A 12,523-nucleotide genomic window follows, 5' to 3' on the forward strand; every position below is an offset into this window, starting at 1 on the left:
GTGCTTTGGTCTCAGGTATTGCAAACTCACTGCATTCATTACAGACTTTTAAGATATCACAGAGAAACAGCAGACAAAACTTTCTGCTGTGCTGGGGAGGGACTGTGGACCAGAGCATAACTGAGAAGTCTCAGGAGCACTGAAATAAGAGATAGTTGTGTTTGGATGACAATGTTCTTCATGACAGTTGCCATATCTTGATGGAGCCAGTGAAAACGTAACAACACGTCCTAGCAGCAAGGGGGAAAAGAATTCTAATCCTGTTCTTCATCTCCCAAGAAGATGACTAAAGACGTCAATGAAACCTGCTTAGCTGGGCTCAGAGGAAGTACCTGAGACAATAAAATTGAATTTTCATCTCCACTGTAGACTGAATTCCCTGTTGTACAGTTATTTTTGATGTCGTATATAAGTAAAGGTATCAGTGGAAAAGTGAGTACCTTTTAAGTAAAGATATCAGTAGGAAAAAAAATGCCTCTTGGGAGGAATGTAGAAATACCTGTCTTGTATGAAGGCCACCCAGCAAAAATAGGTGATAATGTACAAAATTACAAAATACTAGGTTACATTTGTTACTAGTTACAGGAGTCAGAAATTACATTTCCACTTGTATTACACAGTATTAAAAAACTACCACATATCAAGTTTCATGTAAAATTCTTAGAGGGTGTTTTCCATTACAGAGAGGGTTTCCCTTGAACCCATTGCTTTATTAAAATAGCTTAGATAGACTTTGAATGCAGCTGTAACACTCTTAAGTCTGTTTTAAGTCTGAAAGGGCTGGAGCTCTCAGTGATGCAGATTAATGTCTGTCCTAGAAGAGCAGTAGAGGAGCAAACAGGTTACTGGCTTGGGAATACTACAGGATACAGCTGTGTCAGTCAGGCCTTTAGAGGAGTGACAGCTCTTTTTTACTGTTTACTTCTAAACATAATGGAAGAAATGAATCTTGTGCTTTTCCCAGATAACATTATAATGGCTTCATACTTTGGTCTAGAAAGAAAAAAAATCATCAGTAATGAGGAAGCTAACAGTTTATTGTTATTTCAGAAACAAAAAGGTCCACAATTTGCTGAAAAGTGTGATGAAAATGACATGATGGGGAGACAGGTTGAATGACAGTTCTTTGGAGCAATTTCAGATTTGTATTACGTGCAAGAACATGGCCTCAAATTCTGCTCTGATTTTGTGTTGTGGTTTAGGGGAGAAGAGAGCAGGAGAAACTGACTTATTTTGGAAGTTACACTGCTCAGCCAACTTGGCTGACAGAGTTTTGCCTCCTGAATGGATGACTTTCAGTTATTGTTTCCTATGATACAGTCATTGCACCTGAGAAGATTTCAATGTTAATTCTGTCTTTCACTTCAGCTTGAGAGATGAGCAATGGAATTGCATGGTGCTTGAAGATCTCCTGGAAAATATAGAAATGGATGCATTTTTGGCACTTTATAGTCAGGTAAGCATGAAATTGAACAAAGTTTCCAGGTTTATATTACAGCTGTATCAGCAGATCAGCTTTTCTTCTTTTTTGGGAACTGTTGCAGATATATTTGGACCCAGTTCTGCTAATAGTCACTACCAGTTCTGGTGTCTGCAGCATATATTACCGTTGACTTCAATTAATTCTGACCTACTTTTCAGCCTTTTTAATTTTACTGTTATACTACTTATTCTTCACTTATAAATCCTTTCCGGCAGTTGTCGTACTGCATTTCTTTCTGTGGAGAGAACTAAATTGCTTGAGTTTATGACAGACAGATTTACAGACAAATTACTATTTGATTTCCACGTGTTAAGACGGGTTCTGTTTAGGTTTCGGTCTTTCATCTGAGAAATGAATAGCACTGATTGTGTTACAAAACTAAATGACAAAAGCACTGCTAGTTAAATTTTCTAGTGTCATTACTCATACTATTTTCAGAAAGAACATCTCTTCTTCATTGGTCATAATTTATTATTTGTTGGCTCCCTGTCAGTGCCACAAAGGGCATTAAAAGTGAATCACTGTTGTTCCTAAATTTTATTTGCAGGTAAGTAACTAATATCAGGGTAAAAACAAAAACAAACAAACAAACAAAAAACTATAGATTCTACAGCTTTTCCCATCTAGGTGTCTTATCTTTCAAGGACAGTTGCAGTTGCAGCCACCTGTGTCACAAATTGTGAACTTCATATTCCAGCGAGCCAAGGAGGAACAACTTAGACTAAGGGGGTGTCAGCTTCTCCTGAGTCTCAGGTTTGCTTTCTACGCAGGTTTCTGAACTCTTTGTCTTCTGTTGAGTTAGATGTCTGCTTGAGATCAGCTTGGAGTGGGACTCCTGTATATTATATTTTCATTAGCAGATTCACTTGGTAGGTCACACATGCTTTCAGACCCTTACTTTGATTTGGGCAAGGAACTTGCAGTGAGGTCTCCTAAAGCTCACAAGAGTTTGATAGTCACTTCAGTCTGTCTCTCATGGGGACATGTGGAGACTCGACTCATCTGGCAGCCTGATGGTTAAGGTACTGTCCTGGAATAGCCTATCTCACTTTGTGATAATGAATTACATTAGAGTGGAATTCAAACCTGGTCTTGTGCTTTCCAGGTTTCCTATTCTCTGGGCATAATAATATAAGCACCAAAAATCCATTCTGACATGTTTTTCAAAGTGTCGCATTTGAAGGTGATGCTGGCAAGGTCACAACCAGCATTAACAGCTTTCTACTTTTAAATCCAAGCTATGTGTTTCCATAGCTTTTATATTAATGTTGTTTTCCTCTTCAATTTTTATGTTGCAACCTTTTTTTTTTTTTTTTTTTTTTTTTTTTAACTGTCTTGCTACCATATTCACCTTGACAATTTGGCATATGGTAAACAGATATGGCTGTCAGCAACTGCTGAATTCTACTCCAGCCTTAAACTCCTTCTCATTATGTTTCCTGCTCCCATGGCTGCTGCATGCAGAGCTCCTGAAAAAAACTTTCTGCTATCTGCCTTTGTAGGATGTTTACGTGGTTATTCACCAGTGAGTTTTAATCTGATTATTTCTTTACAGCTTTAAATTTTACGTGTATTCATTTATGTTCCATTAAAATAACTTGTGATACTGCTGATGAGGCAGTCACCAAGAATTTTCAGTTATGCATTAAGTTGTGGAACAGTAACATGGGCAGCAACAGCTATAACACTTTTCAGAGGTGATATTAAATGGAGGCTTCCTTTGTCTGTTTGTAATTGCAGTTTGTGTAACACATGAAAATTTCAGAACATGTTTCTAGGTGAAAAGAGGATAGATCTTTTGTCCTGTTCAACCTTTCAATTTTTATTTTTTTTTTAATTTGGTAAAATGGGTAAGGTGTTAACAGGCTTCTATGAATATTTTGCTGAAACATACAATGCTTCAGATACTTGTTGAATATCGTAAATGTAAGATAAGGAATACATTATTTTCAGCATCAGTGGAAAATAAACATCAAAACACATACAAAAATTGAAAATGCTTTGAAAGGTCCTTTGGGATTTGCTCGTCTTTCCCTATACTGCTGTAGTTTAAGTCATAGGTCTTGGTGGACCAGTCTTGTAGATTCTTTTATACTTTTTTTTTTTCCTAGTCCATTATAATTCTGTCTGACAAAACATTTTGCATCCAGAAATGCTGACTGGTATGTAGGCTTTAAACAGCACAGACCAGCTCTTCCAGATTAACACTACTGAGACTGTTATCATAGTGTAATTTCAGTGCTCTTAAATCTGCTTTTGCTTTGTAATTTTGGACTAATTGAAGGAATGGCTGGGACCTTGTACAATGTTCATTTAGCTATTTCCTACTCTGGTGAAAACACTCAGCACTAAGTGGGAACTCTTAAAAAAGAACATGAACACTGCATTAATCTTGTACTCTGGTTCTTAGTTTGCCATACCCCTGGGCATAGAAGGGTAGGAAGAACTTGCATATAACAAGCCAGCTGCTCAGCAGAAGAGTTCTTATCTTGCAAAGGATGATGTGAAATGGCTTTCTGCTGCTTATGAGTTAGCTGTGTGTGATAGAGCCTCAACGTTTACCTCTCTCATGAAGGCATTAATTCAAGATGTGTGCCATATTACAGATGAATTCAGATGAATCATCATATTCAGATGAATGCTGAAGCAGCAGTGTAGGACTTAGTAGAAGGGACACCAAGAACAGAGGGAAACCAGTGGCTGAGTGCTACTGCTTCTGACTTTGAATCATTTCAAGAGAAATCCTTTCCCAACAGACCTTCACCTTTTTCTTAGCATTTCAGTTCAAACATAGTGCTCTTTTTCTTTTGGAAGTATTGATCATATTTATCGTTTAACTGCCCAGTACTTACTGTTACTGTAAGCCAGTGTCTGTTCTAGAAGTTTTTTAATAGCGACACTTCTTGTGCTACATTCCCAAAGATCTCACATCTTGGCTTAGGGAAAACTGAATCTTGCTTCTCTACAGCATAGGTAAACCATGTTGATTATGTTGCTGACAATTTAATTGTCTTCTTGTGATGACTGTTGGGTTTCTAATCCTTTGGCAAAGATGTATCGTGAAACAGCTTCTGAACAGCATGGTAGGCATTCTGCAAGTTCAGAAATTAAAATAATTGTTGTGCAGATTACAGATGCATGCAAACAGTATGTCGTAATTTTCACAGTGCCCAGTCCCTTTAGCACCCTAGCAGGTGAGCAATGACCTTGATAACTATAATTTTTATATCTTGAAGAAAGAAGGAGGTTTATGAGCATTATTGTCAACTCATTACAGTTTAAAAACTGGACATACTGTTCAGTGTATCCTTGGGGGACTGTGCTGTATGTTTTGTGCATAAGATTCCCTGAAGAAATTTTTAGTGTATGGAAATATGTATTAGATACACCATGGTGGGCTTTTTTTTGTATTTACATTTAGTCATATAAAAGGTAGTCCAGAGATACTTTGGGACACGGAGCTCATGAAATTCTGTAAAACCTATGCAGATAGCCCCTTCAGATACACAAAAATGAATTCTGTTCACAGCAATTTTCATAATATAATAACTCCAACTGTAATTCCAAACTTCAGTAGTCTTATTTCAACTGTAAAGAAGTACACAGTTACTAGAATAGGAGTTTATTAATTTATTAAGGCTCACAGTGTCATACGTTCCTTCTTTGGGATATGCTTATCCTGTGTGTTGATATGAGAATTGTTTTTTAAATCTTTTTTCCCCGTTTTCTTACAATTTATAGGCACATTATTAAGACACATATTAAGAAACTATAGTATTGTACCTCTGTATTTTACACTTATTCTTTTCTTTATAGAGGATTTTCCCCTTTCGACTAGTTTTTAGAACTGCATTTAGCCTTCTTGGAAAACCAGATAAGTTTCACTTTCCTACATTTTGTCTTGTAGCTTACATCCCTATGGAAGCAGATCTAGGTCGATAAGAGATTTGCTAGAATGATAGTGAGTTCAGGATTATAAGCCTCTCGGTGAGAAGTTACTTTTAAATGAGCATATAGCTATAGCCCCAGGTACACTAGTTGATTTTTAGAGAAGACAAATGATGGAGACAGACTGTCATGTGGAAACAGCATGGTAAGCTTAAAACACAGCATGAATCAAATTCATTGATTCTTGCATATAGGTGTTTAAATACACATTGCTCAGACAAAATACTTAAAAGTAATTCTACTGTTTGCAAACCGCAGTTCATACATGCCTTTTTTACTCTGGTGAAATTCAGAGAATACAGATGAGGTCATTGGTGGCACAAATAACATTTTTATCCATTAATGTTACAAACCACACAAATTCCTAATCTTTGCAGTGCTTTACTGTCTCTAATATGACTGAAGATTGAAACTCACCCCACACTGGAGGACCTTTGGTCTGACTAGTGTGACCATTCCTGTATTTGAATGCACATTTACTTCTTCCTGTTTACACAAGCTGGTCCAGGTACCTGTGGGTTTCTCTAAGTGCTACTGCAGGTGCCTGCTCACACATCAGCACGCACTTTGCCAGACATATGCTAGGTGCACCTGGCTGGTGCCACTTTTGGTACTGTTGACAGCACTGTGGCACCTTGGAGGATGACTTAATCATGAATTCTGCTGTGTTAGAACACCACTGAGGGTTGCCTTCCAGTACAAATCATACTTGATGCAGAAAGGTAAGGGTCAGAGTGGAGGAAGGAATATTTTAAAGAGGAAACTATTACAGAGGAAAGCAGTACTGAAGTCATGACGCATATAAATAATCATCCGCATATAAATTATGGAGTTAAAGTTCCTGCTGAGACAATTCAGTCAGAGGGAAGGATGGGTCACAGAGATGCCATTTTTATGTGTTTTTTTTTTTTTTTTTTTTTTTCAAGTTTCTGGAACAACAGTTTTTAAAGACCAAAAGTATAACACAAAAGTATAACACAAGCAGTCTGTATACATTGACTACAGAAATTAAACTTAGCTGTCTATATTAAGATTTAAGGCTTTCTTTACATTTTCCCTACAGAAGAATGAAATCACTTCTTATCTAAGAACCATGAACAGATGTCTCTTTTTCCTTACTACGGTATCCATTTCAGGATGAAAATAATGGATATTTGAAATACCCAACAACGTAGTAATCTATCATGAATCTTAGCATTTTGCCTTATTTATTCTCGTGTCTCAGTGGTTTCCATGGAAAACATGTAGCCATATTTAAGAGGCTAGGAGACTTTGGGGAGTGACTACTTCTTCATTTTGGACAGAAATCTCTGCTTGTCTCAGTATACTGTAGACTTTTTATATTTGATACACATGAGAAATCAGCAGAAACAGCCCTGGGGACAGAGTAGTTTTGACAGCTGAGCAGCAAGTAACAATGTGGTTTGGGTGTTTAGAGGGAGGCAGGAAATGGGTCTGATTAATCGTCTAGGGAACAACTGAATTTGAACTTAGTCTATTTGGACACTGTGTGAATATAATTTACCAACAACCTTTGGGCCAGAAAAGGAAAGACATTTTTAAGAGGCTAAAGATGTTTCCTTCTCTTACTGGCAAGTATTACAAGCTATTCTCTGAGCTTATCACAGAATATGGTGTTATGAGAAGCTAAACAATCAAATGCCCAAACATGGTGACATGTAAATGTTGTCATTAGGTTTCAGAGGTTATTTTTTCCTTATTTTGCAAACCAAAAAATGTCATATTGTTTCATTCCTGTGTTGATAATATTAGAATCCATAAACTAAGTAAACCTTGTATTCCAGAATATGATTGCATTGTGATTTTTCTGACTGAAGGACATTGAGGACATTTCTAAGCAGAAAAAATGAGAGGAACTGGTAGTTTAGAATTTAAATTGCGTGTATCTGTAATGAAATGGGGTACTTCAACCCATGTGTACCAGTGTGGATGGAAGCAATGAACACAAGACTGTGACTACTTGACATCAAAACCACAGAAATGATTTTCAATAATACTTTTTGTTTCTATGATGAATAATTTTTTACCATTAGCAATTAAAATTCACTAACCTTTTCTTTCTATTCCCTTCCCATGCTGCTCCCACTCATTAATCCTTCAGGAGCTCCGACTAGCAGGTTATTTAGCCAAACTGACAAGGGTGCCAATGGGAATGTTGCACAGGATTCTGAACTTGTTGCTGCCCTCCAGTTCACAAAGTGAGGTTCTTTCTGTCCTCGATTCCATCAATAAATACACAGATGCTGTTGCTGAAGGTGACAGTGCTGCAGATGAGCCTGGCAGCTGTAAAAAAAGGTAAGTGTGATCTTTTCTGATAGACTGTTGCAAAAGATTATTTCTTTCTTTTAGATTTATTTATTTATTTATTTATTTAAGCTATATTTATTTGCTTGACAAGCAGATTGATGATAGAAAAATAGGGGGGTTCATAAGATTTTTCTATGAAATATTTTCATGGTGTAAAGTGTTTTGAAACTGCTGCCTTATTTTATGAAATAAAATTGATTAATGAAAAGCTCCTAAGTTTTATAACTTCAGGGGTATAATTTAGCTGAATTAGGCAGTTATTTTATAGACTTATAAACCTTGCTCTGATCATTTTACTTTTGTTGACTTGAATTTATTAAAATATTGAAGTCTCTCTCCCAGCTCCCTGCCATGCATGACATGAGAAAGGGAGAAAAGATTATTTTTAAATTAAAAATAATTATCTCCAAACTGGAGAGAGATGGGTTTGAAGGGTGGCCCTAAAAAAAAAGATGTGGACCTGTTAGAGTCAGAGGAGGGCCATGAAGATAATCAGAGGGCTGATGATCATAGCACCTCTCCTATGAAGAAAGGCTGAGAGCTTGAGACTATTCAGCCTGAAGAGGAGGCTCCAGGGAGACCTCATTGCAGCCTTTCAGTACTTAAAGGTTTCGGTACTTGAAGAACTTCAGTATTGCTATGAAAAAAAGATGGAGAGCAACTTTTTGCTTGGGCAGGTAGTGACAGGACAAGGGGGAATGCTTTTAAACTAATCTTTAGTTTAGAGGAGATTTGCATTAGATGTTAGAAGGGAATTCTTCACTCAGAGGTTGGTGAGGCACTGGAACAGGTTGCCCAGAGAAGCTGTGGATGCCCCTCCCCTGGAGAGATGTTCAAGACCAGGCTGGACGAGACCCTGAGCAACCTGGTCTAGTGGGTGGCATCCCTGCCCATGGCAGGGGTGTTGGAATTGGGTGATCTTAAAGGTCCCTTCTGACCCCAGACATTCTATGATAGGATTCTGTGAAAAGCAGATGTGGCACTGAACCCTCTAGTTGTTGGATGTGAGTTGTTAAGGAATGGCTAAGGGTCCTTGGGACCATATGGTCTTATGTGGTCTTTTGTGCAAAAACCTTCTCATGCTCTTACTGGTTGTATTTGTGGCATTAATATTAGGGTTTTGGTAGTTAAAATAAGAATAGGGGAAAAAGTATGTGTAGTTGGGGATTTGTTGCTGGAAATTTTTTCTTTCCTTTTCCTTCAGGAAGAACCAAGAGAGGTGGCAAGCATTGGAGAACAAAGTAAGGGAAGATCTGATAAACATAAGTTTGGAAAGAATCCCTTCTCTGAACAGGAGAGAAGACAGGTAAAGAAAAAAAAAGGAAGAAAAACATTTTATTATCATTAGTTTGTTATACTTTATTTCATCTCCAAAGGTTCTTCTACATCTGTTAGAAAATAAGTTCATAAATATGTTTTTTCTGACACTGTTCTAATCTTTGATGCTTGTTTCCTACAACATATTTACACATAATATGCAATATTAGTAAATGTCTAAAAAGATTTTTCTGTACTTATCAACAAAATTCACATTTTTTTCATAAACATTGCCCCACCTTCCCTATGTTACTTATAAGGTTAACTTTTCTTACGCAGTTTTGTATCTCATAAAATGTTATGCAAATTATTGGGGATTGGAAGAGAAGCTACATTTCTGTCTAAAATACGATTTTATTTAGCTTGCAGAGGAAAGTCACCACTCCTATGTCATGGTATGATGTAGAAAGTGATGCTGCTTTTCTGCCAAGTTTTCATTTTTAATTCTTTTTTTTTTTTTTTTTTTTTTTTTCATTAACGTAGCTTGGTGAAGAAGAAGCAACTTGCCCTCCTGGAAGAAGCATCATTCATTCGTCTTGGATGTTTATCTACGCGTTCTCCTATGGAACAGTCTGGTCAATACGTTTCTGTGAACACTGCAACTGCTGAATCCATAGAAGTATTAGACACAGGGGAGAAGGTATTTTTATTCCGTGAGCAGAGAGATCCAGTCCTTTCTTTTCATAATTCTCTAAGGAAAAAGAAAAAGAACTTCCTTAATTCCAAAAAAGCTGCACATGCAAGTATGGATTAATGAGGGAAACTTCCATTTGAAGAATCAATTAGGGAAGAGGAAGTTAATTAAAAATTAGAAAGAATTGTTTTAATATCAATTTTCATCAATTTTATCAATTTTTAATATCAAAGTGTTGTTTTAATATAAATTTTCTGACATTGTAAATAGTTGTAGTTTTACATTGTCGAACTTCACAATGAGCGTTGTTCATCTTTCAATTCTTATCAATGCATCTTTTAATGGATGGACCACTTAGTGAGTAAGGAATTGGCTGGGTGGTCACACTCAAAGAGTTGAGGTCAACAGCTCAATGTCCAGTTGAAGATCAGTAACAAACAGTGTTCCTCACAAGTCAGTGCTGGGACAGGCACCGTTCAACATCTTTGTTGGTGACGTGGACAGTGGGATTGAGTGCACTCTCAGCAAGTTTGCCCATATCACCACACTGTGTTGTGCGGTCATAATGCTGGAGGGAAAGGATGCCATCCAGAGGGACTTTGACAGGTTTGAGAGGTGGGCCTGTACAAACCGCAAGACGTTCAACAAGGCCAGGTGTAAGGTCCTGCATCTGGGCTGGGGCAACCCTAAGCACAAACACAGGCTGCGTGGAGAATGGATTGAGAACAGCCCTGATGAGATGAACCTGGAGGTGCTGGTTGATGGGAAGCTCAACATGAGCTGGCAATGTTCGATCACAGACCAAAAAGCCAACTGTATCCTGGGCTGCATCAAAAGAAGCATGACCAGTACATTGAGCGAGGTAATTCTCCCCCTCTTCTCTTGTGAGACCCCACCTAGAGTACTGTGTTCAGCTCTGGGGTCCCCAGAAAAAAAAGACATGGATGTATTAAAACAAGTCCAGAGGAGGGCCAAGAAGTTGATCAAAAGACTGAAGCACCTTTCCTGTGAAGAAAGGCTGAGAGAGTTGGGGTTGTTCAGCCTGGAGAAGAGAAGGCTCCAGGGAGACCTTATAGTGGCCTTCCAGTACTTAAAAGAGGCCTACAGAAAAGCTGGGGAAGGACTCTTAGTCAGGGAGTGTAGTGATACCACAACAGTAATGGTTTTAAACTGAAAAAAAAAAGGGGGATTTAGATTAGATATTTGGAAAAAATTCTTTACTCTGAGGGCATTGAGGCACTGGAACAGGTTGCCCAGAGAAGCTGTGGATGCCTCATCCCTGGAGGTGTTAAAGGCCAGGCTGGATGGGGCTTTGAGCAACCCAGTCTGGTGGGAAGTGTCCCTGCCCATGGCAGGGGGTTGGAACTGGGTGATCTTTAAGGTCCCTTCCAACCCAAACCATTTGGTGATTCGTTCTGTGATGCAACAGATGAAATATGGGTGTTTTGTGATGCACGTTCAGGCATACAAGACTCAGTGTTCCTTCAGTGCTTTGCACTGATTTTACTGTAGCTGTTTCTTCATAATTTATATAGAAAGGTTATTTATTATATAAAGCAGGTACTGATTTACTGTTCTCACATTTATGTATTCTTGTAATAAGCTGTGGTATAGCAGATGACATGAAGAGATGAAATGGATGACCCACAAATCCTCTGCTGTCTGATTTTCTCTTAGTCTAGCTAATTTAGTTTAATCTTGTGCTGTTAATAAGCTTTGAATGTTACTTCTGCAGTCTGTGTTCTCCAGTGGTAGCTGATAGTCCAGATCTTCAATGTATGCATAGGCACTAAGCCTTTCAACCCAGAGCAGTTTCAGCTTTTCATTTTTGTGTATAAATTTACTTCAGTAGAACTAAGAATGTGGCTTCAGTTCAGAACTTAAGTTTTAAGTCTTAAATATTTGCAACCTGTTGCAGTGTTTTTCTTCTCGAAGCAATGTCATCATATATGTCAGTAGAAAAGGGAAACTTGTAAATGGACATGTAATACCTTCAAAAGCTTTATTTTTTTTTATTACAGTGCTGCCAACTGTTGTAATTTTATATGTATGTGGGTATTTTTGAAGTTCTTATTCTCAAATTTCTTTAAAGTATGAGAATATCGTTTTACATTTCAAAAAAGAGTTAATTTTCAACACCCTTCTAATTGATGGAAAGAAGTCTGTAAATGTGAACCCTAAAAACTGTAATAGGAAAATATAAATCAAAAGGAATGCATGTATTTGATAATTCACGATATTCAAGCTGGTTTCAAGGGATATTTTCGAACTGTCTTCAAATGCTATATTGTGAGGGTACTGTGATTGTGTATTTTGCTGTTTTTGAGGTATGAAGTTTCTATGCCTTTGTATTAACAGGATACCAATTTCATTTTAAAAAATAAAATGTTACTTTGTACGTGTGTCTGCAATTGGCATCTATTCCCAATGGGGAAAAAAAAACATTTTTTCCCTCTTCACTTGACAAGTTTAAATATTCATTCCACAGTAAACAGCAATTAGTGTTTCTTATCACTATTAACATTAGAAAATGTTCTATGCAGTAATTAGCCTGATAATCCTAATTATTTTCTGATTGCATTCTTCAGTCTCTTGAAAGAAGTCATCACTCTCACAGAAAAAGTAGCGTGTCAGGGTAGCGGGAGTTCAGAGTTGCTGTGTTTTAAGGCACCTGGTATGTCCTCCTGAAGGCTAGGGTAGGTTAAGGTGAGGTCTGCCCTATCTTGAGGCAGGTCAGAGCTGCCTCTGGAGGAGGCTCAGGTGTTTCAGAAAGGGGTTCAGAAAAGTCATGTCTCCAGCAGTCCCTGTGCAGG

At 37.7% G+C, this 12,523-nt stretch overlaps 1 protein-coding gene across 4 annotated transcripts in view; it reads left to right on the plus strand.

Moving 5' to 3' along the window:
* Window positions 1–12,108, plus strand: part of EVC2 (EvC ciliary complex subunit 2) — a 69,229-nt gene extending 57,121 nt beyond the window's left edge. For all 4 annotated transcript variants that reach the window (XM_068679894.1, XM_068679895.1, XM_068679892.1 and 1 more), the window contains 4 exons: window positions 1,369–1,456; window positions 7,554–7,747; window positions 8,964–9,065; window positions 9,560–12,108. In XM_068679894.1, coding sequence (XP_068535995.1) covers window positions 1,369–1,456; window positions 7,554–7,747; window positions 8,964–9,065; window positions 9,560–9,830 — 655 coding nt within the window. In that variant the 3' untranslated portion in view covers window positions 9,831–12,108. The remainder of the gene's footprint in view (window positions 1–1,368; window positions 1,457–7,553; window positions 7,748–8,963; window positions 9,066–9,559) is intronic.
* The last annotated feature ends 415 nt before the right edge of the window (window positions 12,109–12,523 follow it).

Source organism: Anas acuta, chromosome 4 (assembly GCF_963932015.1).
Source record: "Anas acuta chromosome 4, bAnaAcu1.1, whole genome shotgun sequence".
NCBI classification, from domain to species: Eukaryota; Metazoa; Chordata; class Aves; order Anseriformes; family Anatidae; genus Anas; species Anas acuta.